Source organism: Erithacus rubecula, assembly GCF_903797595.1.
Source record: "Erithacus rubecula genome assembly, contig: scaffold_101_arrow_ctg1, whole genome shotgun sequence".
Lineage (NCBI taxonomy): Eukaryota > Metazoa > Chordata > Aves > Passeriformes > Muscicapidae > Erithacus > Erithacus rubecula.
Genome location: NW_027636395.1, coordinates 237,933 through 263,930, shown reverse-complemented (window position 1 = coordinate 263,930; position 25,998 = coordinate 237,933). Strand labels below are relative to the sequence as shown.

The 25,998-nt window shown below is 38.4% G+C and overlaps 1 protein-coding gene across 2 annotated transcripts in view; it reads right to left on the bottom strand.

The window, feature by feature from the left end:
* The window catches only part of EDIL3 (EGF like repeats and discoidin domains 3), a 227,292-nt gene that overhangs the window by 146,406 nt on the left and 54,888 nt on the right, over window positions 1–25,998 (bottom strand). For both annotated transcript variants that reach the window (XM_079331767.1, XM_079331768.1), the window contains exon 2: window positions 15,340–15,468. In XM_079331767.1, the coding sequence (XP_079187893.1) occupies window positions 15,340–15,468 (129 nt within the window). The remainder of the gene's footprint in view (window positions 1–15,339; window positions 15,469–25,998) is intronic.

Sequence of the window (25,998 nt, the reverse complement as noted above, 5' to 3'; positions counted from 1 at the left end):
AGACTGCCAGCTAGATCAGATGGGCTTCTCCCACCTTATCAAAATCCCTTCTCTTCCTCCTGGATTTATCCTGTTTTTAAGTTTTCTGGGGAAAGCAAAGCTTGGGGTGGCTCTGGACTGCAGGCAGCAATATTTGGGTGATGGCACTCTGTGATTTACAGAGATCATCCTGCATGTCCTAGTGATGCCCTGTTGTGCTCCCAGTGCTGATGAATCCACACAGTCAGTCACAAATCTGTGTTCAAGTTACAAGATGGTGAATAATGGGCCTGAACATCTGTTAAAAATGTTAAAGTGAACATGGGCTATTTTTAACATTTTTTAATTTGTTTTAATTTGTTCTAGTCACGAATGCATGGCACTTGTGTCCTCAGCTCTTCTCCAGCCTGAGACTTTCTCTGCTCCCAAACAGAGGAAATGTGTGGTCCTGCAGCTGATTTATCCTACAGATCCCATTAAACACCAAAAAAACCTCAATTTCCCTGAAGTTTCTCTTGAGCTGTGCACTCACTTCCCTCTCCCTCTCTTGTGATGCTGTTCAGCAGCTCTGCAAGGTGTTTTGGTTCCTTTTAATCAGGCTCCCCTCATCACTTTGTTCTCACCAGGCAGGCCATCTCTGCTGTTTCACTGCACTGCACTCTGGTTTTTTATTAATCACTTCTCACCAGACAGGGTGCTGCCACTGTGATTTGGGTACCACACACTGGCTAACAACATGGAAAAAAAAAAAAATTCCTATGTTTATCATGCCAAGTTGTCTCCTTCCTATCCAAATATGAAGGGTGCAAAAATGCAAATAAACTAGATTTATAGTGTCACCCACAAGTCCTGTCTCCTCTCCTACTCAACCTGTAAGAGTTCTCAGGCTCCAAGCAGAACTGTCACACCCAGCCAAGTGCCTTCAGCACAGAAAATGTAGATTTTAGGGCTGCCAAGTCAGAGCAGAGCAGCACAGCTACCATGGAGCAATTTTGAATGAACACAGTTCAGAAGAAATGCAGATGAAACACTTCCTGTTACAGAATATGAAATTAACATCACTGGCAAATGAAATTATATATATATATATTTTTAAGCCATTTAATTCAATACTGATTAACCAGATTATTGTAGTTTTAATATTTTTTTCCTAAGCAGAGGTCGGGTATTTCTCCTAAAGTATTGCCACCAGCTTGATTTCAGCCAGGCAACACAAAACCTGTGTAATTTAATTATTTCTGTATTTAAGATACATGAAAGAAATGCTTGACACATCCCAGTTCCAATCAGTGTCAAGATTCATAGCCTGCTATTTAATATTTACACTCCTTATTTTAGTAAACTTTTTATTTAATGGTCTTTGGGCATTCACTTATTCAGCTGCCATGCTCAAAACACAATTAATCTATTTCATTTTGAGTTCCTGATTCTTTTAAACTGCTCAGATCCCTTCTTCCACTCTGAGAGGGGAATTGATGAAGGCACTGATGTTTCAGAAATCCACCACCTTGCATTCAGACTGATATATTTATTTCCTTTTTTTTTAATGCTGCATTGGCCAGGATCAGTTGGTTTAACACAAGTAAAATTGATCCCAAAGTCACCACCAGTGAGGACAAAGTTAATCCACTGCTCACTTTTGTTGCTGACTTAGGCTAATGTATTGTTCAGCTACGAGCTAATGACTACTGCAGATGTTTCTTATTTCATGCCAGGAAAAGCAGAAACTGAAATTAAATATTTTCTTTTTATGACTGTCATCGTTCCCCTTATAAATTACAACCCATTCAGTCATATTTTTGAATAAATCAAATGACACTGACAAGGCAGTTTTCCTATCTGCAAAAATTAATCTTAAAGGACCAAATTCTGGCCTCATTAGGCTGTTCATAATGAATAATATAACTGATGATTAAAAAGTTGACCTGCCTAAGAAGGAGAGGAAAGCAATAGGAATTTTTAATCAAGACATGCTTCTCTCTCTCAATTGCAGCAAGATTACATTTGTACTTGAATATGTTGGCATACATCTGTCTCCATGTTATTTCACACCCTCACAGCCCTCAGCTAAAACATGGAGAAAACCAAGACAACTTTAAAAAAATGATTTTTGTTTGATTTAATATCAATTCAAAATGAGTTTGACTGAACTGGATACTTAATACAAACAGGATGATTTATATTTCTGGATAATGGTAATATAATACACTGAGATCTAGCTCTTAAAAAATATTTTTCTCATAGGGTTCTCATGGTTTTAAGCCTTGATCCACAGCCATGGTTCTGTTGCAAGCCTTGATGTCATCACTGCCTGTGCAAATGCAGATTTTGTGCTAACACAGGGCTGCAGAAACTTCTCAGAACCTTTTCTCACATGTATCTAACTAATTAAAAATCTTTGCTAATGATGAAAACTCATCTGTGCCACAGTAGGAATATTTTTAGTTTGCACTGTCCTAACAGGATAAATCTGGTTAATGTAGGGGAAAAACAAACCTGCCATAAGAACATGGTTTCTGTGTGCAGAAATAAACTCAAAAACATGGTTTGAAAACCTGAAAATGGTGTGGCAGTGTTTTATGATGCCTTTTAATCAACATTAGTGCTTAGACAAGTATATTCTGCTGAGTCCCATAATACTCACTGTAAGTGCTCACTGAGAATATAATTTCCATCTTTATTAAATGCAGGTTCTTGGAACTGAGGCTGTCACCCTTTCTAAATCTAGTCACTGCAACTGCTAATAAATTAGGAAAGAAGATTTTTTAAAAATTATAATATGGATAACATGATAATATGTTGTTATCATGTTGGAGAAGAGATGGACACAAAATATCTCAGTGCTTCAACACATTTCTAATAGTACATTATTTTACTTCAGGTTCATGCTTTCTTGTCATCTCCCCATTGGTGGTTTTTGCAACAATACATCTGACAGTCTGGGGACTAAAAAACTTTTTTTCCTTCTTGCTTTTTTTGTTGTTTTGATGTTTGTTCTTTTGTTGTTGGTTCAGTTTCATAACAGACATTAAATGTCCTTTATAAAGGACATTAAAGGGCATTAAATCAGAGCCAATTAATTTAAGCTTAAATGGACATTTGAAGCTGAAGTTGCTCCAATCTATGCTGGAAATGAGACAAAGGCATCATCAACAAATGAGAAATTTTTCTTCTGCCCTGGTTGTGTCTATGTCATAAAACTCATCAGACTCCATGAAAACTCATAAGTATGTTTAAAATAAAAAATTTTATTTTTAAAAAGAAAGCTCTAAGGCAGTTGCCAAAGCAGCAGTTGCTCTTTGCTCCCTAGTTTTCCCTACACCTGCATTTAGACCAGTGAGCAGAGTGAACAGAAACCAAATAATTATTGCAGCTCAAAGCCATGAGGAGCTGCAAAAAAATCATTCTGGCTGGAAGTTAGAGAAAAGACTCAGGAATTTACAGATATCTTGGATTTCCCCTCAGAAACTCTCAATCCACAGGAACATCAGTCCCAACCCTTTCTTCCAGAATGTGGGATCCTACATAGGATAAACATCCACAAGCTCTGGAACTGCTTTCCATGATCTTTTTGCTGCATAAAAGGAGCAAAAAATTATGTTACCCAAAATACACATTTTTCTGCATTAACCTATGTTTGTGTGGGTCATGAAGAATTGTCTGTGAAAGGAATTGCAATATTGGAAGCACCTCTATGAGGTCTGAGCTTTTGTATCCTGCACTCCATGCAGAAGATGTTTGTATGGCAAAATTAAACATTCCAGGATATTTTACCACTTCTGCCAGTCTGTTAGGAGGTCAGTGCAGGACACCTCATGGGAGAATTTGGGTTGTTCAGCCTGGAGAAGAGGATTTGGGCTGAGCTCAGAGTGGAGGAGCTGCACAAACATGGACAGAGACAATTGCCAGGGGCTGCAGGGACACACACAGGGAATGGTCCCAGTGCCACAGGCAGGGCTGGCTGGGATTTGGGGCAGGAATTGTTCCTGGCAGGGTGGGCAGGGCTGGGATGGGATTCCCAGAGCAGCTGTGGCTGCCCCTGGATCCCTGCAGTGCCCAAGGCCAGGCTGGACACTGGGGACACTGGGAGGGGTCCCTGCCATGGATGGGTGACACTGGGTGGGATTTGGGGTCCCTCCAAACCCAAACCATTCTGGGATTCCATAATCTCTATGGATATGGACAGGCAAACAAAGCAGATTGTATATTCATGTCTCATATGCATCCATTTGAAAAAAAAAAAAAACAAACAAAAAAACAACCATTAAAACATTGCAAGCATTCATGCACACTGGAATTAGGTATCTGTCAGAAGCACAGATCAGAAGAGTGGAACTACACATATTTGCACCAATTATGCAAGAAGTGACACATAAACCAAACAGAATCATAAATAGCAAAGGAAGCTGAAGTGTGATTTCACCACATTGTGAAGCTCTTGAATCCTGCCTCACCCTTTTCCTAATTTCAGAGACAGAAAATCAAGGTCATGTCCCAATCAATCTTTTGAATTTTCCAGACTTCATAATTCCCTGATTTAGACTGGAGCCATTCCAGTGCATGTTTAAAATTGAGGATGGTATTGACAACTGAAGAGTTTGTACCTCAAATCAGTATTCTAATATTACAGATACAGCCATGGGGGAGCAGCTGAAACATTAATATCAATCTCATTGATTAATTTCTTCCAACATAGGAAATAATATATTGACTCTCCAAACTCATGGTTCAATGCCAGTTCTCAAGCAGGAGCTCAGCTCAAGTAATGCAAATGAAATACTAGCTCTGCAACCATAATTCAGCATGAAACCTCATGCCTTAATAATTCTGGTCATTAATATAACATTAATATAAATTAATTATTATTAATCATTATTTTATAGCATCATCAAGTTGGAAAAAAGATGTACACCTGTGATACAACCCCTAAAAAAACCCCTCAAAACCAGTATCTCTAAATTGAATTATTCATATGCTTCATAGAGTCAGCATTTCACTGAAGTCCTCATTATCCTCAATATCCATGAATGCACAAAAGGATGAGCACGTGGCACGTAGTGTCTTTTCACCCCAAAAGAAACATCCAAGACAATTTGACTGGGTAAAGGAGGGAGGAAAACTGGGGCTATTCCAGCCTCATTATTAACACCTGACAACAACTGGTACAGCACAGGCTAAATAGCAATAAGTCCAGACAAAAACTAAAACCATGAAATGGGGTAAGAAAGGTGAGAAACCCCTCTGGTATTTTTCTTCCTGTTATTTTGACTGATAATTAGCATAATTAATTACTTTTTACTATATTTTATTGTATTTTCTCATATATAATTTCCCTGTGTTCTTGATTCCTTGCAATAAAACAAGCATTAATTCTGCAGCCTAATAGCAAAAAAAAAAAAAAATCATCCATAGACTTCTTATGGAGTTCCTGTATACAGGAATACTTGTATACTTGTATTTGGGAGGAAAAAAGTAAAGAAAAATGAAACAACAACAAACTAATCAAGAACTAAAGCATTTAGTTCTTCCCCTTAGGAAAAATGTGATTTTTGGAATAAATTAATTACTTGCTGAAAAAAGTTAAAATGCCTCATCTTATCTATATCAGCATAATTCTACATTCTTCTGAAACCTCTACCAACAGTGCACAATGTCCTCAACATAATAAAGAATAAGGTTTATTTGCTCAAGACAATACTAGTTTTATATAGTCTAGTTTAAAATCTTCCACAAGTTTATTTATTATTCTGGAACTGGAAAAAAAAAAAAAAAAGTAAGAGAGTAGATATATCATTACACAGTATTTTAAATGCTTAAGGGAATTTTGCATCTGGATGATGAACACCAAAGACCCTTAAGCAGAGATTTTAGATTAAAAAAAAATGAATAAGCATAGAAAGGAATCAGATCACAGAGAGTTACACAGTGAACAAACATTTCTGAGCTACTAAATAGCAACTTTAATAAATATTAAATTTATTAGGAGAAACATTTGGGTACTCTTATTCTTCTGCTTCTGAACAGAAGTATTTTTATTACTGGAGAAAAGAAAAAGGGTTCTTGAACTATTGCATCTATTTTTTAATAGGAAAAAAGTATTTCCTTAATTCATTACTTAAAAACAAGTAAACATACTTGGAGAGAAAAAAGTAAGAAAAAATGATGCCAAAACATGATATATTTTTGCTCTGCTTAATGAGCCCTTTATATAAATAGTTTTGGAAAAAAAAAAATCTGGTAAAATACTTAACTGGGAAAAGAAAAAAAAAAACAACCCAACAATAATGTCCATATGTCCCTGGATCCAACATTCAGCTTTTAATTTGTGTTTCTTTTACTCTGGAACCAAATTACATTTAGAATTTGCATTAAGTTCAACACCACCAGGTTTTCCATCTGATGGTTTTTTCCTAAGAAGTATAAAATCTTCTAATCTGAATCTCCTAGGATGCCAGAATTAACATCTCATTAAAGACCAATTTGCTTTTTCAGCTAAAGAATCAGCTTCCTTGTGGCATTTTTATTTTTCAGCAAGTTGATTCCATACTGTTGAGTCACATCCTTCTGCATAAAAATCCAGGAGAAAACTATATGATATAAAATGGGAAAACAAACAGAGGCAGCCCTTCAAGAACATTTAAGTCAAAATTTTATGAGGAATTATGTTGTCTGGTCTCTTAAAACCCAGCAAAATTATTTACTTTGCATTTGCCAAGAAGCCAAAGGAACAGGAAAATAAAGCTACTACCCCATTGCTAGCAAAGCCAAATAGTAATTAATCCTGAGCATGGGGATGCTTAGGGGTTCCTAATCTGTAAGAATTAGTAATTCTTAATGAGTGGTGTATTTTAAAAGTTTAAAAAATCCTGCAATGATTAAATTCTTTGGAAATGGACAGGAACATGAGGAGCTCTAGTATTTGTCAGTGATAATGGCATACATGAAAAAATTATTTAGTAATAAGAACTGTTTTGAAGGCAGTAACAATTGATTAGGAACAATAAAATTTATGTAATTCCCATGTTTTAATAATACTGATGATGATGATGATGATAATAATAATAATAATAATAATAATAATAATAATAATAATAATAATGGCATTTCAAAACTTGTGAGATTTAGACCCCTGGTGATTTTAAGCACCAGGACAGGGACACTGAGGAACAAAGTCAACATGACATGGAGCATCCCAACAAAGAGCCCAGCAGCTGTGTCAGCTCTTCTCACAGGCACCTGGACCACTCCAGAGGTACTCATGGATGTGAAAATGTGCAGGATATTGTGCACCAGAACATTTCATTTCATCCTGATGAGTCATGTGCTCCGCTGTTTTAATCCAGATGCAGCTGCTGCCCACCAAGACCTCTTTCCTTCAGAGTGGTTCAAAATTATTTGAGCACTTCTCTTCCCAGACAATGCTAAGAGCACCTATCCAAAGAGCAATTTGCCCTGTCTGCCTGCATCAGTTCTCCACATTTTTATGTTCTGCCTATTTCACTGGCAGATCTGACAAAACATAACTGGTTTATTCTACCTACTGCTATTGAAGATGGTTTAAAAAACATCCAAAGCCATAGACACAACACATTTTTCAGGAAACTTTTTTTTTTTTTCTTTTTTTTCCTCTGTTCCTTTTTTCTTCTTCACCCAATAAAAAAGGACAAAACCTCATGGAAATGGCTCAGCAGGGATTCCTCCCTTCCAGAACACACAGCCCAGGCAGTGCCAACTCTTGTTTCTGGAGCACCCTGCCTTTAGCAGGCTCTGTGTACTTGGAATTTCCAGCTAAACAACACCTGGATGGAAAGCCCCCACCTCTCACAGTTTGTCACAGTCCTCCACCACCCACATGCATGCTTTTCTGAGTATTTCTGCATACAAGGCTTGGCATCAGTGTTGGAAATTTTAATCCAAGCATGATGCACTGCTGATCCTTCATCCCTCCATCTGAAACCTCCATCTGAGCTGGGGATGTGCTCTTGCAAATAAACCCACATCACAATCCTTGCTTTTCTTTGCAAGGTCTCATCCTGAGCAGTAGGCCTGCCAAAAAGAGGCTGGATATTTTCCATTTGCCCTTTTAATTAGATGCATGAAATGCACAAAATCTCCTTCAGAGTGCACCACTGCTCACCCTCTAGTGTGTGACCAGAGCTACTTATCCCTTGCCAGTCTGTACTTCCAAATAACAGATTTGCAGACAGAAAAATTAGGAAATGTGATATGAATTCCAGCATGAGGAATTTCTCACTCAGGTGTTGAAGTTTTCACTGCCTACAAACACTCTGCATGGTCACATTCTTTAAGGTCTGTCAGGTATTTCAAAATGCTTTGTAAAGGAAATATTCTGATGAGCCCCAACAGAATATTAACCACCCTTTTTTAGGATTGCAGCATCCTGGGGTGCATTAGGGCTGCCAGCAGGTCAGTGTGGGTGATTCCTCTGCTCAGCAATGGGACACACCTGCAGGGGTGTGTCCAGCTCTGGGACTCCACAGGACAAGAGGCACAAGGACATCGTGGAGCAATGGGACACAAAGTTGGGAAAATAATTAACTGCAGGAATTAACTGCAGGATCATTCACACAGAGGCACCAAAACCAGGCAAATCAGAGGTGAAGATGTCATTACCCCACTTTGCCCAGCACTTTTTGGGTCACTGTGCCCAGGTTTGGTCCCTGCTGTGCCAAACAGAGGTGGGCAGGCTGCAGAGGGTGCAGAAAGGGCACAAAGAGGATCCAAGGGCTGGGAAATCTGGTGAGGAAAAGCTGGGAGAGCTGGGTCTGTTCAGCCCTGTGACTCAGGGGACACCTCCCCACTGTCCCACTGTTCAAAGGTGGCACAGAGCAGGTGGAGGCTCCACATGGAGAAGAAAAGGGGTGAGGGGTCCACGGGACCCTGGGGAGGCTCTGCTTGGACACAAGGGGAAAAATTTTCATCCTAACAATCAACCACTGGAATAATCTCCCCAGGAAAGTGATGATTCCCCAATATTGGACATTTTTAAGATTCAGCTGGACAGGGCTCTGGCCCATCTTGTTTGACCCAGGTGATCCTCGAGGTCCCTTCCAACCTGGAATTCTGTGACTTTGTCAACTCCCATTATTGCACCCACCTCACCAATTGCAAACAAAACCTTTCTTTCACAACAGGTTTACTGGCAGTCAACACCAAAGGCAATTGTTTTGGCAGAAATATTGCAAATTATTACTTACAACATTTTCTGCCCTGCAATCAATGGCATTTATCAAGCTATTCTGCTTGCATGCATTCAGACTATTCAATTTAGATTTCTGTGCATTATGCACTCTTCAGGCCACCCAGAACCCAAATATTAGGGCCTAATTTGTCAAATTATTTTTATTAATATATATTGATTGCTTTTAGCAGAGCTCCATAACCTGTGGGAACATCTTGATTATGTGATAATTTCTGTTTAAAAAATGTGTTTGGCAGTTAATTCCACATAAAACACTCTGCTGTGTAACAGACATGTGAAGCCCTAGGCTTTAGGTTTCAGAATAGAGCAGAATTCAGAAATGCCCTGAACATGCTGGGAAGATTTTCTTTTCAATCCCTCCCCTCCCACCCTTTCTCACTCTTTTTCCAGAAGAAACCACCCTTTAACCATGGAACTTGATTATTCTTGCTGAATTCAAATAAACACAGGCTCACCTTGCCTCTGATGTTAATCTTCTTTTACCAACAGAACCATTGAAATGGTTTTTGAGAGTGAGAATATCAGCAATAAAGAGAAGAATTTCCATTGCATTATTTTTCAAGTAATGAATCAGCATGAAGAGTAAAACATGACAGCTCACTGAAGAATTCACAGTCATGTAATAAAGGTTACCTCCTGACAATAAGGTACTTAGTGACAGCATAATGAAAAAAAAAAAAACAAAACTAAATTTTACAAAATTACACTTAACTATATTTAGGGTTTTGGGGTTGTCCATTTCTTTCCTTGTTTTTTTTTTTTTTTATTTATTTTTGGCCTGTGAATGTGATCAAACACTGGCACAGACTGCCAGGAGAAAGCTGTAAAGTCTCCATCCCTGGAAATATTCAAAACTCAGCTGGAAATGACCCTGAGAAACCTGCACCCCTGGATCATCCACTGGGAGATGGGTTAGGCTACAGACCTCCACAAGTGCCTCAGATCTTCAAATACTCTGATTTTGAGAGTGCCAGTGCTTTAATTTTCATTATTCCAGGCTACCTTATTTACAGTTAAGATTAATAATTCCATACCAATTGCATAGTAAGTATCTGGAATTATTTTGTAAGGGTGAATTCATTTCATTTTTTCTACCTTGGAAAATCTACCAGCACATATGTTCAACATGTGGTGAAAACAACTTTCCTTTAAAAAAAAAAAGGGAAGCCACATATTGTAAGACTATAAAAGCACCTTTGAAATAATTCAGTCATTTCTAATCATGGCACTGAAAAGCATCTGCAAGACTGACAGAGGTGAGTGGCAGGACTTTCATCTGTACTAATTTTTTTTTCAGCAGCCCTTGTGCTGTCAGTGCAGAGGTCAGGAAAGCAAAAGTGGAGACTTAGGTTGTGGAAATAAAGCCACAAAGCAAACAGATCAGAGCACTCTGGGCTGAATCCATCTTTCTGAATTTTTATTTAACAGCATGAAAAGGGAAGAACCCCTTTGATTCCTGCATTTCTGGCTGAGACACAGCAGCTGTCAAAAAAAAAATAGTTTACTTTGGGTACTGGGAAGACTGAACTGATGTGGAAAACTGCAGTGTGCTAAGCAAGGAACCCCCAAATCACTTTTTAACCACGTGGCAGAATAAAGATGTCATGGGAAACTGGCATCTGCTTCACCTTCCAACCCCTGTCCCTCCACTCTGCACTTAGACCCAACTCCCCTTGATCATTAACCACAACATCATTAACTTTATTTTCCACCCTTCCAAAATGCACACAGGCATTTTCCAACCATTTTTTTTTCAATAATGAGATCCTCTCAGTGAGTATTGAGTATGCATAAGAGGTACAGACAACTTTCCAACAGGATGCTGGCAGCCCATCTGACATCTGCTATTTTTTTTCCACTTAAATAAACTAAACATGTTGATCAGTTGATCCTCTCAGACAGTTATTCAATTTCAGATTTGGAAGATCAAAACTCAGGAGTTTTAAGAGGCTCAGATTTTCAACATGAACATGGTCAACCCATGGAACACACTCTCACTGCCTGATGGCATAAAAAAAAGTTTAAAAATCACTTTTTTTCTTGTCACCAAGGTTGTGTTTCTCCCCATTTTCTGTTATGCACACACTAAACAAAACAGGAGCAATTTTTATTTCAAATAAAATTTCCCCCAGTGTCATTTTATAGATCCCCTTGTGTGCTGTCCATGGCTAATTAGTCATCCAAGTTGACAGGCAGCACATTAAGAGTTTTCCTGAACAGAATTCATTAAAGGCTCTTATTAATTGTCTGTAACAGTTGTTGTTTATTGTATTTCAATAATTTACATCATTCCTGAGAATTACTTGTGAGCTATTTATAAAAGATGTAACGTCTGTCAACTTATCAGTAATGCATTCCAATGCCAATATTAATTAATCAAAATATATTTTGTTTCAATTTAGGTTAAAATTAATGCTTCCCTATATGTAGGCAGGAGTGTGCTGAAGAGTTAACTTGGAACACAGTGTTCTTATTATCTTTGGAAAACATCCTGCTATTTGGAATGTTTGATTTAATCACCATTTATCTGTTTAGCTAAATCCTTTTCCACCTCGCCAGAGGATGTGCTGTGCTGAAAACAACTAAAACATACATTTTCCTGCCTGTCCCTATCTTATCCTCTGCCAGCTTATCAGATATTTAAAATCTGTTTGAGCACTGAAAAACCTGGCTGCACAAATAAAGTGATTTTATAGATCTGTCACCTCATCTCGAGTCATTTAGCACAACTAAATTTGGGATACAAGTACACAGAGGAAATAAAGTGGGATTGCCATTAACAAAGGAATGGGAATAGCAATCTGAAACATACAAATTGCTGTCACAAGGAGTTTTTATAAATGTTGGTTTAGACTCACAGTTACAGCAAAAAATGAAGTACGGCAGAAAAGTAGTATTTTTCCATGGGTGAATTTATAAAAAAACATTATTAATTAAACTTCTTAGTTTGAAAGTGGTATTATTATCAATATCAGGTTATTTTAAATCTTATTTCTATCAAGGCAATAAAGGGAGTTGCATTCTTGAGTATCCATGCAGCTCCAAAACTGCCCTGAGTATCTGTTGATCAATTTAGGGAAGATTTCTACCTAAAATGTTTGATCTTCCTGGGTACTTGTATGCATCTATTTTTTTTTTCCTTCTGCACAACTCATGACTTGCTGCCTGAATGGGATTGCCTTTTATTTACCCACATTAATGCATGATTAAGTAAAGCCCCTGTTGTCTTTTACTGTGAAAATCCTCCTGTTTAAGGTATGTTCCTTGAAAAATTTATGAGTTCCCAGCTGGTGCCCAGAGTTGAGCAGTGCATCCTGTCATTGCACAAAGTCTGATGCTGGATTCTCTGACAAGGGGGTGCAGACAACACCCAGCTGCTTCTAAAAATTTCTGTGCAGCTCTTTTGAGGGAGATTGAGTGACACAGGCTCTTCCCTGTGTTGTTTTTTGATTTTTGTTTCTTTTTTTTTAACTCACCCTCCTCTTTTCCTCCTACATGGTACCTCCTGACATCCTAAATATCAATTTTTAACTTAGTGTTTTCAACTACACAATTGTCGAAAAGCCTTTTTTGAGATATGAGGGATTAAGGGATTAGCATTTGGGCAAAAACTCATTAAAAAGGCAAAGAGAAGCAACCTTTGCTAGCATTCCTTCTTAAATCTTACATCTAATAAACACTCTTAGTAAAAGTGATCACTCAGGGTCTTGCACCCCTCTAGACACATCTTACAACATTATTTTACTTTAAACACTTCAGTATTTTAATTAATTGAGCTGATTGACTAACAGTTTACACTAATTATCATCATTTTAAGAGGTAAAAAAAATCTAATTATTTTCTTAAAATGCCAATTTTTTCCCAGTGGTTTATATGATTGTGTACAGGGGTAAACAATGAAGAATAATCTTCTACTAAAAAAACCAAAAAAAACCAACCAATCAAAAAAAAAAATTGAATTGTATTTTTAAAGTTTTTAACAAGGCTAGAATGAATGCATACATGTAGCAGACAAGACAAACACAAACTAAATTAACATTAGGGATTTTAGTTACTGTAGGAATATTAATAAGTTCTGTACTTAACCAATGTTGTCCAGCAGATATTCCCCACAGACTGAAAAACAGAAATGTAACATCCTGCTTCTGTAAGTGCTGTGATTACCTCATATTGTCAAGTTATTTACTTATGCTTTACTCTGTTTACCAAACTGAGTTTCTGTTGAAGTGCTTGAAGATTTTAGTTAAGTATATGTGTATTTTTTTAAGCCCTATTAATGCTCATCTGCTAATTAGAGTGACAATTATCACAATGTGATTTTTTTATTCAGATTCAGTCATGTCTGGAATCCTCCCAGATACAGGCCATGCAAATTCTTGCACAATAAATCCAGAAGTTTCCTAAAGTGAAGCCATGTCTAGGCCATTTTAGGGTACCATGTCCTTTAACTACAGGACAAATTCATGCACTGATAAAAATTAGAGAAAAGGATAGAAAATAAGATTTAAGGAAGTGTCTTCTGGCTTCTTGTGTGGCTGCACCAAGGCAACAAGCAACTCAAATTTTAGGTGATAAAATTTGCTACGATAACATTTTAGTCAGAAAAAAATGCAGTTGGCACCCGAAGTTGGTCATTCTCCCAGCTCAATTTCTTTGCAGAAAGTTTAATTTCAAAAATAATCAAATTAAATCCAAATTCCCTTAAAATTGCCACGTGTGGCACTTAGAATTCACATTCAAAACAGCAGTAGCATCATTTTCAGGAAAGGAAATTAACAAAAAGCCCCCACATACATACCAGCCCTTTGTTTCTGGACTATTTTTTAAAATGTATTTATTGAATTAATTATTTAATTATTGAAAAATGAGAACCCCTACAGATTTAGGACAGTTGCAGTGTTGAGCCCAGATGTGACAGTTCCATCATTTTACTCTGCGAACATATTTTTTTGCCTTTTTAGGATAATACAAAAGCTCAGTTAAATTTCAGTGATCTGTCTACCTTAATCTTTTCCTTCAGATTCTGATTTTTTCATTAAGTTTTCTTAATATGGGGGCATGACCTGCTGGATGCTTAGGATCTACTGCTCAAATTTAAGTTTAGTTTGAGTCAAGTGCACATCACAAAATGTCAGTACATTTTACATGAACTCATTTAATGATTAATTAAAGCCTCCAGATGGGTAACTACTTTGAAATTCAAACAAGTGTTACGTGTTATTCTGGTTTTCTCCTATGCTGTTCCTGTCTCTTAATTTGCATAAGAAAATGTTCTTTACTGCAGACATTGGCATATAACTATCAGAAATGAAGATTTGAGGGACATTGGTTGAAGAAGGATACATGGAATTATAATAGAATCATCTAGAATTATCTAGAATCTATCTTTGAAAAATATTGGCATCTTTTAAGTCACCACTATGGACTTTATGTGAGTGGAGCACTGGACTTTTCTGAGTAATTGCATTCTGCAGATGCTGTTCCAACTGTTAATTATTGTAATAATGCCTGTGGCACAGATATAAGGTTAAAAAACCCAATAATTACTAATGTAATGACACCACTGATGCCTTGAGATTTACGATTTATATTTTCTTATTTTTTTAGATTTTTCTATATTTTTTTAGATTTTATATTTATTTTTAATCCTGCAGTTCTTTGGTGTATAACTCCAAATTTCAAATCGAGTGTGAGACGCTGCTCTCCCATTTTGGGCAGACACAACAATTCCTCTCCAGGCTGGGAATCAAGGACACCTCACTGCCTCAGGCCCAGAGATGGGAATAAAAGTGAGTTGGGGGAGAAAACTTGGGGCAAATTATTGCATTACCTGAAGCTGTAACTGGGAGATTAACCCCGAAGATGTAAATGAACCCAATTTATAAAAGTGCGAAAATTTGTGACCTATGGTCTATTTTGGCAGTAACCTCTGGAGGGCTTTATCTCTCCTAAATATACCTGAAAGCCCTTCAGTAAAAAGAATTGATTTTTATTGTCTTAATTTTGTCTGCCCTCTGTTTTTGGGTAGCCCCAACAAGGCATCACCATCACCACCCAAAACGCCGCGGACGGGATCGCTGCTTGGCCAGCCCGCGGCAATTTGGCAAATTTGGCAATTTGGTTTGATTTGCACTTACCAACCTCCACAAGGCTGGAGCAGTTGGGGTCCCTGAAGCCCTCGGGACACTCACAGGAGTAGAAGTTGTCATTGAGCCCTGAGAGGCAGATGCCACCGTTCTGGCACGGGTTGGAGTCGCACACGTCCGCTGAAAGGAAACAAGGTTTGTGTAGGAAAGCCACCAAAAAAGTTACCCACAGGACCTAAAAATGTATCAGATTTTTGGTAACTAAGTACAAGAAGAAATTATGAACTCTTATGTCCTTCCAATGACTTTTGGTGGATTTGGTTTTGTATTTATTTATTTAGTCATTTTTCCCTAAACTTCCACCACCCCACAAAATGTGTTGGTCTTAAACTCAATCCGTTTGCAAAAGGCAATAGCAAAAAGTATTTTTTTTACTTTTTGTGACCTGAAGACACTCAGGATATCTGCAAATTGCATTCTGTCACCAACAGCATACCTGGAAGCTATCCTAAAGAACACGCCCTAAACTTTGGTCAACTTTAATTTCATAATTTTTCTCAGATAGTTTATCTCATATTTACACACATTTTCATTGATCTCAATCTTCATCTTTAAAGGCAGGTTTGCATCCAATACCAGGCACTGCATTTAAAAATAACAGCATTTTGTGCAGTAAATACATCTGAAAGAATGATCCACAGATAGATAATTATTAGTGGGTTTTGTTTGTTTTGTTTTTTTTTTTAATTGGAAATTGCCAGGCTTTTCTCCATGTAATTGAAAAGATTTAGGGAAATTAATTTGGTTTATGTCAGCAGTACTGACATTAGAGCATGCTTTGGATTATTTCGGTGGCAAAACTCAGGATTTCAACACCTTTCCTGCACATGAGTTTCAGTTTAATCTTTGTTGTGAGAATTTCCATCTAAACATTGGTTAAGAAATGTAACTGATGCACAAAAATACTGTGATGAATTATGTGGATCAGTTGCACAGAAAAACTAGAGTTGTGCAGTATTTTACTAGGTTATTTGTAGCTTTATTTAATTTTTTGCCAGCTTTAGGGCACCTTCATGTACTTGTGCTTGTACTTGTGCATCATGTACTTGATAGTAAATTTTATTTTAAAGATTGTCCATCTGATGGAGAAGTAAAGCTATTTAAGAACAGTAAATGACATTTCCAGCTGAATTTAAACAAGCCAAGACTTTTCATTTTCTGCTTTTGTTGCATTATTGAGGTAGCAAAGGATGTTTGTTTATGACTTTATGGGGATTAGGCAACTGGTTGTTAAAGAACAGCTACTATTAAATGAATGCTCTGACAACTGCATTGGCATACCTCTAATTAAATTAATAAACTAAATAGCATCTGGAGCTGGAACACTTATTATGCAAATCCCCATGGATATTCTGATTAAAAGGAGAGAGGATATTTTTGCTGCCTATTTGCTGATTTGGTGTCCTTCTGATTTCAATTATTCCACTGGCGCAAAAGGCAAAAAGACAAAATACTGTTGGAATTTGCAAATTTTGTGTTGAATGACAAGCAGAACTCGCACACAATTTCATGTTATACTTCCAGAAACTGAAATCTCCTGAAATGGCCAAAGTGTGGACAATCAACTGCCTGGTTTTAATTTGCCTGAAAATTCGTTTTGGCTTTTTCAGCCTGAAATAAAGTGACCCGACCTGTGGTTTGGGACTAATAAAGCAGATGTTCTCCTCTGTCAACAGCCATTTATTTCCATGTTCAGGAAATGACTGCACTAATTGCTCTTTTGACCCACCACCTTGGCCTGTCAGTCACTGCTGTGATTTTTGTAAAATGCAACATTAAAACGTATCACAGAAATAAAATGAATGGAATTATTTCATTCATTAAATAATAAAAAATGTTTTTTTACAAAAAAAAAGGAAGAAAACACTGGTAACAAAAAGTTCCAATACCCGCCCCCCCCAAAAAAAAGAACCAAAAAAACCCTCCAAATAAAAAGAAAAATTGTAAAAAAACCCCCCACAAAAAAACCCATAAAATCAAATACAAAAACCAACCAAACAACAACAAAAGTCAAGCAAAACCAAAACCACACAAACAAACAAAAAGTCAATCAAAAAACAGCCTATCCTGTCTCAATCAAATAATGCTAATGAGGCCTAAACAGGAAAAATCTATACTGTAAACAACAGTGGTTAAATTATGGTGTAAAATCAAATATGATGCAGTCAGAAAAATGAGAAGCTGCACAATTCTACTCAAGAGGAGGCATCAGGCTGTGCAAATGTTGAAACTTAAATTGCCAAAAATCACGTAAAATGTTATCTCTGTTATTTATAGCTTATTGTCTGTGAAATGGTGCTGAACAAAATAAATATCAGCTTTGAATCAACAGTATCTTCCTCAATTTACATTTTGTGCCTCTTGAGAGGACGTTCATGCTGAAATATTGAAATCTAATTTGTTATACATTCCACTGAGTTTGATGAACAGAATTTGATTTTGGAAAGCTGATAGAAAGAAAAGCTGATATGGGTGCATTTTGTCTCAACACTACTGATAAGTGGCTTTATAATTTGACCTGAGAGATTTTTGTGAATGGAAGAGCAACATAAACCCAAAAAAGGAAATAAACCTTTTACAATAATTTTTGCAGGAGTCTGCTCTGTGTTGATGGCTTTCCATGGTGATTGGCAATATGCTGTTTGTGTAACAGACTGTGTAATTTGACAAAATCCTGCAAATTAAACAAACACTCCAGGAGAAATTCAATTATTTAAAAAATAATCAAAAGACCAATTATTATTGTACTTTTAAGTACAATAAGAGACTCTGAAAGGATTCCAGTAAAACTCAATGTCAAATAGAAACAGTAATTCATGTTTGTCTTTCCTATGTCTGACTAACCTTGCACTTTTCTTTACATGACCTCTCAAGTGTAAAAGTGTCTGAAGACAGCACATAAACCTCTGATACTTGATTTAGAACCAAAGAGTCCTAAATCTGTGGGTTTTTTATATTATTATTATCATTTTTCTGTGCATCTTCTATTCCATCAGAACATTTTGAAGTCAATTAGTTCTTGAGCAAATTGTCCATCCTCTCTTTGGAAACCATGGTTGGTTAAGGATTTTAAAAAAGCATGACAAAAAGAATAAAATCAAAGAGATCCATGCAAACTCAAAATTATAATTTTAATTAAAAACCCTCCCCAATTCTCCAAACTCAGGAAAAATTGTACAACAAAACTCAAATAAAATGGTGTTACATTTGCACTCTAATAAAAATGAAGATTTCTTTTTTTTAAGGAACATGATGGTTTTTGTCTCTAATGAATAACTCAATCAATGAATGGATCTTTTTCATTCAAGCACCCAGAAAAAAAACTGTTCTGCAGTCCATCATGCTACTTCACCTGTGTCCACATAACTACTTTTAAGCCACATGCTTTTCAATAAAATACTGAATGTACAACCACTGCTCCTTTCCAAAGCAGGTAGTGGATAGAAGTGGTACATCCACTCTTTGCTGAACTTTAAACGTTTATATAACATGTTTTTTTATTCCATAAAACCCCATAAAAAGGAATTCCTGACTGAGGAGTTCAATTCTCTGCCTGACAGCAAAGGACAGGCTGAAAAGAAGGAGCCCAAACCTTGAGTGTATAAATAATGCAGCACTCTGTGATGGTAACTGTTAGCCCATCAATCCTTGTCAAGAACAGAAATCCACAGTTTATGAAAACAACTTTTGTGATGTGAAGGCTGAGGGAGATGTGCAGAGGGAGAAGTTCCATCCCACAACCACCTGCACCTTCAAAAACCACTAAAAAAAACCCCACAAAAGCAGATAGACCAGCCCCTTATAAACTTCCCATACTGCACACTAATTAGTCTGCAATGAAAAAATTAAAAACACGAAAAATAATTATTTACTCCAACTTAAAGCTATTCACTATTTAATATTGCAGTGTCTGGGACAGAAATACCTGCCAAAAACTAAGGTAAAGTATCCTGAATTAGACCTGAGAGAAGCATTCCAGTCCCTGTGCACAAGATCATTAGCCTGAAATGGAGACAATTTCCCCCAACTATAACACCTAGAATGATAACTATTAGGTTTTCTGGCAGAACTGCTGCTCTGAGAGACATCTGCTCCAGACAATAATATGATGATAAAGAAAGAAACCTGCCTTAAAAAGGAAAAAAAAAAAAAAAGGTGTGGATTCGCATTTCAAAAGTGTAATTGTAGAATTGGTTGAATAAAGACCATTTGGGTGTTTGGGCTACATTTCCTTCTGTAATTTAAAAATAGATCCCATTCTGTGAAACAGCAAGTGTGCATGGAAAAATCATCCCTCTTTATTCTTTCATGTAATGGGCATTAAATATAAATATGAACACACTGGGCATACATTATATAATGAAGCAGTGAAATTCACAGCAGCTGATACTGAGGAAAATGTGCTGATGCTCCAGCTGCAAACAGAGTGACACATGAGTTTATGATGTTAGACACACAGAGTTTTAGGGAGACACAATGCTCTTTACTCTTTACTTTACAATGCTTACTTTACTTTTTTCTACACAGTTTGTGTTTGAAAGTTCAAGCTTTTGGTTCCAGCATTGATGGGAGAAGGAGTGCCATCATTCCTGTCTAAAACAGCAGCCATAATTGTACTCAATTTCCTGTGTAGCTACAGGAAATATGGCTTATTTTAAAAGCTCTTTCCAAAGAAATAAAAATAATGGCCATTCCCTTTCATGAGAATAAAACTTGCTCCAAAGGAGAAATCTCCAGGCAGCACCAAAAAAACAAAAAAAACCAAACCAAAACAAAACAAACAAACAAACAAAAAAAGCAGCCCAGGAAATAGTCAACAAAAATCTGGTAGAGATGTAGCAAAAATAATCACCAGCTCTGGAGCCAAGAAGAGCACCTAAACTTCAAGTACTTGCCACCTGTAGAATTCCATGTTAAAATCAGTTTTTCAGGAAAAGGGCTTTAATACTTTCCTGATTTACAGAATCATCTGCACAATGCCCAAGGTCACACCTATTTCTCCACAGCTGAAGCACTACTGAGAAGCAGAACCATAAATCAAGTTGAAGACACACCTGTGCAGAGATGCAAAGTGTGAACACAGAAACAGATGAGCTCTGCAGTTCTTTTTACGAAATTTGTAAGCTCTTTCTTCAGATTTAATGGTGATGCAGCTAATTTGTTTCTCCTAAGGTAAAAAAAGGGCAGTTGGAATAATTAAATTGTCTCGCTTATTATTTGAAAAATAAGGTTTCTAGATAACAATAGCTCATCTACCTCCTTCTGCTTCTTTTCTAGGCTGATTTGCTTACCATGCAGGTAGAAAGTTCAGCTAAATTTCTAGCTAGAACAATCCTGGAAGAGTGTCTAAATGGCTTTAGAAAATGCATAAAGTGATAACATCAACTTTGAATGTCCACTTGCTGGACAAGAAGACAACAGGGGAGTGCAAATATCACAGAAAAGAAAATCATGATTTTATCACACGTCTCATGAAAATCAAGATTACTTCTGAAAACCTCTGTGATCAGGAGACTCTGTGAATTTAAACTTTAGCTTGTAGTTGTGGTGGAGAACTGCAATGAACTTGTGTACAACCAGGTGTAAAAACTGTTTTCTAATTTTAACTTTTTCTGGTCTTGCAATCTGAGATGCACCAGCTGATTTCAGGAAACCTGAGATGGCATTACAAAAAGAAAATCAGATTATTCTAAGCAGAGAATTAGCGTTTGAATCCCACTCTGGGACTGGGCTGAGACATTAATCCTGGGTGAAGATGAAGTGCTGACTTAAGATTTGGATTTAATCTCATGGCACAATACTGTAAAAGTGTGCCCCCACTTCAAGAGTTAGAATAAAGCCCTGAAGTAATGTCTGCAGAGATTAATTTCATAATAAATCCCCTTCTGCCTTAAAAAGAGTATAATCTCTTGCCTTTTTAAAGGTCTGCACTATGAGCTACTTTATTAATTTGAATGTGAAAGAGCAGCAGGTCACTGCACTTCAGCCTGCTGTGTTATAGACCTTTTAAGCATCTGATGTTTGACAATATGCAGCACAAGTAGAAACAGAAAACAGCACAAAAAGTAAACTCTTTTCTCCTCTATAGGTTACAGAGAGTTCATTTCTATGCCAACAGGCTCTGCAGGGGAAAAGGAGAATATGAACTATTCCTGTCATTTCACATCTTCATTAGTAAAAAACGGATCAAAAGCGATTAAAGGGGGGACGTGGTTATATAACATGATTCTGAATATTTTTACAACTTGTGGGAAATCTTTCATGCACAGGCTGCTGTGAGGATTTGAGGAAAGCTGCCACCAGCCCAGACATGGTTTCATCAAAGGAAAAAAAAAAAAAAAAAAGAGAAATATTCCCCTGCTTGCTCAGCTGACAGCACAGAGACACCAGCTCCAGCACCTGATAAATGTGAATTTCTGCACCTGTTCACATCTATGGGGTGAGAGGGGTTTATGGAAAGGGACTGAATAAGACCTTAAGACCTTCTGAACAAGGCAATTAGGCTAAATTTGATTTGTTCAATTAAATATTTCAGAAGTTTTCCTGATTCATGACAGAAATACTTTATCAATTCCAGTCACTTGTCCTTCACTTTCAAAGCTGATCAGGAGATTTTTAGCATTGTGTAGCACTTGAAATGTCTCAGTTAATAAAATATTTGTATTTCTTGCCCATCCCACTTTCCACAAAGGAGCAATGAATGCACATAGTTCAATCATTAGCACAATCCTTCAAAATTAACAGTTCTAACTGATTATGATCTTCTCTAGACAGATGACATCTTCTTTCCTCGTTCTTAAAGACTTGAAAGATGCACCTATTTTTACTATCTTGACTGTTTTCTTTCCACTCTCTATTTTCTCTTCACCAGTGAAGCAGAACAATTTAAAACAAAATCCAAACACTCACTGTGGATTTGTCACTTTTAAATGAAAATAACCAATTTTCATCCTCACCTTAGATCTCAATTTTGCCTTTCCATTTATTATTTTTTTAATGATCCACAGCATTTCAGGTTGGCAATTTGGAAGAACCAGGGTGTGTGGCTATGTTTGTCCATTCACACACATATATTTATCTCCACACTTTTATATTTATACATACTTCATATTTATGGAAATGAAAGTGGTTGTTCTTCCTTTGTTTTCCCTATATTAGATGTATTCATTCTCTGGTTGCTAGGCAATCTTTAATCCCAGCACTGGTGAATTTATCTTTCCCCATCCTAATCAAATCCAAATTTGAAAGTTGAGCAATTAAAAAGTCACCATTAACAGTTTTTAAAACTCTGATTATGCTTCATTATACCCCTCTATCTCCACCAAAATGAAATACTGTAGAATGTAAGTTCTAAGCATATTGTCATTACACTTTGAAAAGTATTAATTGATTTCTAGTTACTTCTATTTTTGGATATCCACCACCTCATTTGGCAAGATGTTCTTACAAGAGGTGCCAACACTTCTCAAGTGATGATGTTTTCCATATTTTCACTATATGAAGAATCTGCATTTTGCTTCAGGTTTAATGATTTCCCTCTGTGTGATCTCAGGGTGTCCAGCTCAGAAGCAGAACCTCCACCTGAATTCACTTTATTTGGGAATGAATCCAGCTCATCCCCACCAAAATCCCTCTGCAGGAAGGAGTTTAAGGAGTGTAGGATGTGGAGGCAACCAAGGGGTTCCCTTGCAAAGCCCAGCAGCACTCCAGATGTCAATTTTAATTTTTTAACCAACATGCAAGCACTCAACATGATTTCCCACATGGACACCCTCCACAACAACCTCTTCTATTACACCAAACCCTATCTATAAAGCAAAAATTCCATAATTCTTCACCATTACAGTTTACTGCATTAATTTCACACGGTTTTTGGTCAAATGGATTTTTAGTTTTTTTCACCACAGAAGTCCTGCCACAGTAAAAAAAAAAAAATAAAAAAAAAACAAAAACAAAAACAAGAAAAAAAAAAAAAAAAAAAAAAAAATCCCCCCAAAAAATAATAATAGTAAAACAAACACTAAAAAAGAAAAACAAAAAAAAATCCCCAAAACCCCCCAAATAAACACCCAAAAAAACCCCCCCAAAAAAACCCCCCAAAAACCCAAAAAACACCACAAAAACCACAAAACACATCACCTAGAGAGATACAACAGAAGTGCCAGCTTTCATCATTTTCCTCCTGGCTTTACAGGAAGGTGATGCTCCTGATCACATTCAGAATAAGAATTAGGCAGTGCAGATATGTGCCTCTGGTGTAGGATATGAAATAGTGAGGGCATTACAGCTATCAGCTGCAATAAAGAACTGATTCTGTTTGTTTTGGACCATGCAGCTGGCAGTACCATGCAAGCTCTGTGGATGAGTGATGAAAATCCTTTAGGTCATTTTTGCTAAGAGCCTCTGGAAGGGACAGATGTAATTTTTTACCTCATTTGTTCCAACTTGTTCACAAACAGAATGAAATCCTGAAACTTTTTATGCTTTAAAAAGACCCCTGTAGAAATTCTACCAAAAAAAAATGCAAATGAGCTTACCTCTGAGACTATTCTCAAATATGATATAAAACTGGATTAAATAATGGATCTACCAGGTTCCTTGTAACCAAAGCCACCAGGAAAGAGCCCCAGGATGGGTGACCTGAGAGGGACCCAGAGGCTGAGCTGTGCCACCCCCATGGCAGCTGGGCTGTGTCCAGGGAACTCTGAATATCCCAGGACACTCCACAGCCCCTCTGGCTCTGCAGGGCTGGGCACAAGTTCTGCCTCCTGTGCTGGGGCAGTTCTGGGCTCAGCCCCTGCCTGGGGCTCTGCTGAGCCCTGCCCTGGCCCTGCTGCACACTGGGACACACTGGGATGGACTGGGATGGACTGGGACAGACAGGGACACACTGGGACACACTGGGATGGACTGGGATGGACTGGGATGGACTGGGACAGACAGGGACACACTGGGAGAGACAGGGACACACTGGGACACACTGGGATGGACTGGGACGGACTGGGATGGACTGGGAGAGACAGGGACACACTGGGACACACTGGGATGGACTGGGAGAGACTGGGACCCACTGGGACACACTGGGAGAGACAGGGACACACTGGGACACACTGGGAGAGACAGGGACAGATAGAGACACACTGGGACACACTGGAACGCTCTGGGACACACTGGGAGAGACTGGGATGGACTGGGACGGACTGGGATGGACTGGGAGAGACTGGGACAGACTGGGACAGACTGGGACACACTGGGACAGACTGGGATAGACTGGGACAGACTGGGAGAGACAGGGACACACTGGGACAGTCTGGGACACACTTGGAGAGACTGGGATGGACTGGGATGGACTGGGACAGACAGGGACACACTGGGACAGACTGGGACACACTGGGACAGACAGGGACACACTGGGATAGACTGGGACACAGTGGGAGAGACTGGGACACTCTGGGACACACTGGGACACACTGGGACACACTGGGATGGACTGGGATGGACTGGGATAGACTGGGAGAGACAGGGACACACTGGGACACACTGGGACACACTGGGATGGACTGGGACACACTGGGACAGACTGGGAAAGACTGGGAGAGACAGGGACACACTGGGAGAAACTGGGACACACTGGGACACATTGGGACACACTAGGATGGACTGGGACACACTGGGACACTCTGGGACACACTGGGACACACTGGGATGGACTGGGACACTCTGGGACACACTGGGACACACTGGGAGAGACAGGGACAGACTGGGACACACTGGGACAGACTGGGATGGACTGGGACAGACAGGGACACACTGGGACACACTGGGAGAGACAGGGACACACTGGGATGGACTGGGACACACTGGGACACACTGGGAGAGACAGGGACACACTGGGACACACTGGGACAGACTGGGATAGACTGGGACAGACTGGAACAGACTGGGACACACTGGGAGACACTGGGAGAGACAGGAACACACTGGGACACACTGGGACAGACTGGGACACACTGGGATGGACTGGGACACACTGGGACAGACTGGGACACACTGGGACAGACTGGGAGAGACTGGGATGGACTGGGACAGACAGGAACACACTGGGACACACTGGAACACACTGAGACACACTGGGAGAGAGAGGGACAGACTGGGACACACTGGGACACACGGGGATAGACTGGGACAGACTGGAACAGACTGGGACAGACTGGGACAGACAGGAACACACTGGGACAGACTGGGACACACTGGGATAAACTGGGACACACTGGGACACACTGGGACACACTGGGACACACTGGGACACACTGGGATAGACTGGGACACACTGGGACACACTGGGATAAACTGGGACACACTGGGATAAACTGGGACACACTGGGACAGACTTTTTGTTGTTGTTGTTTTTGTTTTGGTTTTTCCTGCAGCTTTGCTTTATTAACTACACCCAAGTAATGTGGTGTGGCTGTAAAGCAGTGCAATGCAAAGCAAACCCTGATAATTAGAACAGGATGTTCACATAATTTCCTGTTTGAAATGCAATTCCTGGTCTTTGACACCTCACACAGTCCTCTCTCTGCATGCAGAGTATGTATTTTTAAATCACAGGACTAAGCACAGAGTAAATCCCACAGGGAGGACAAAATA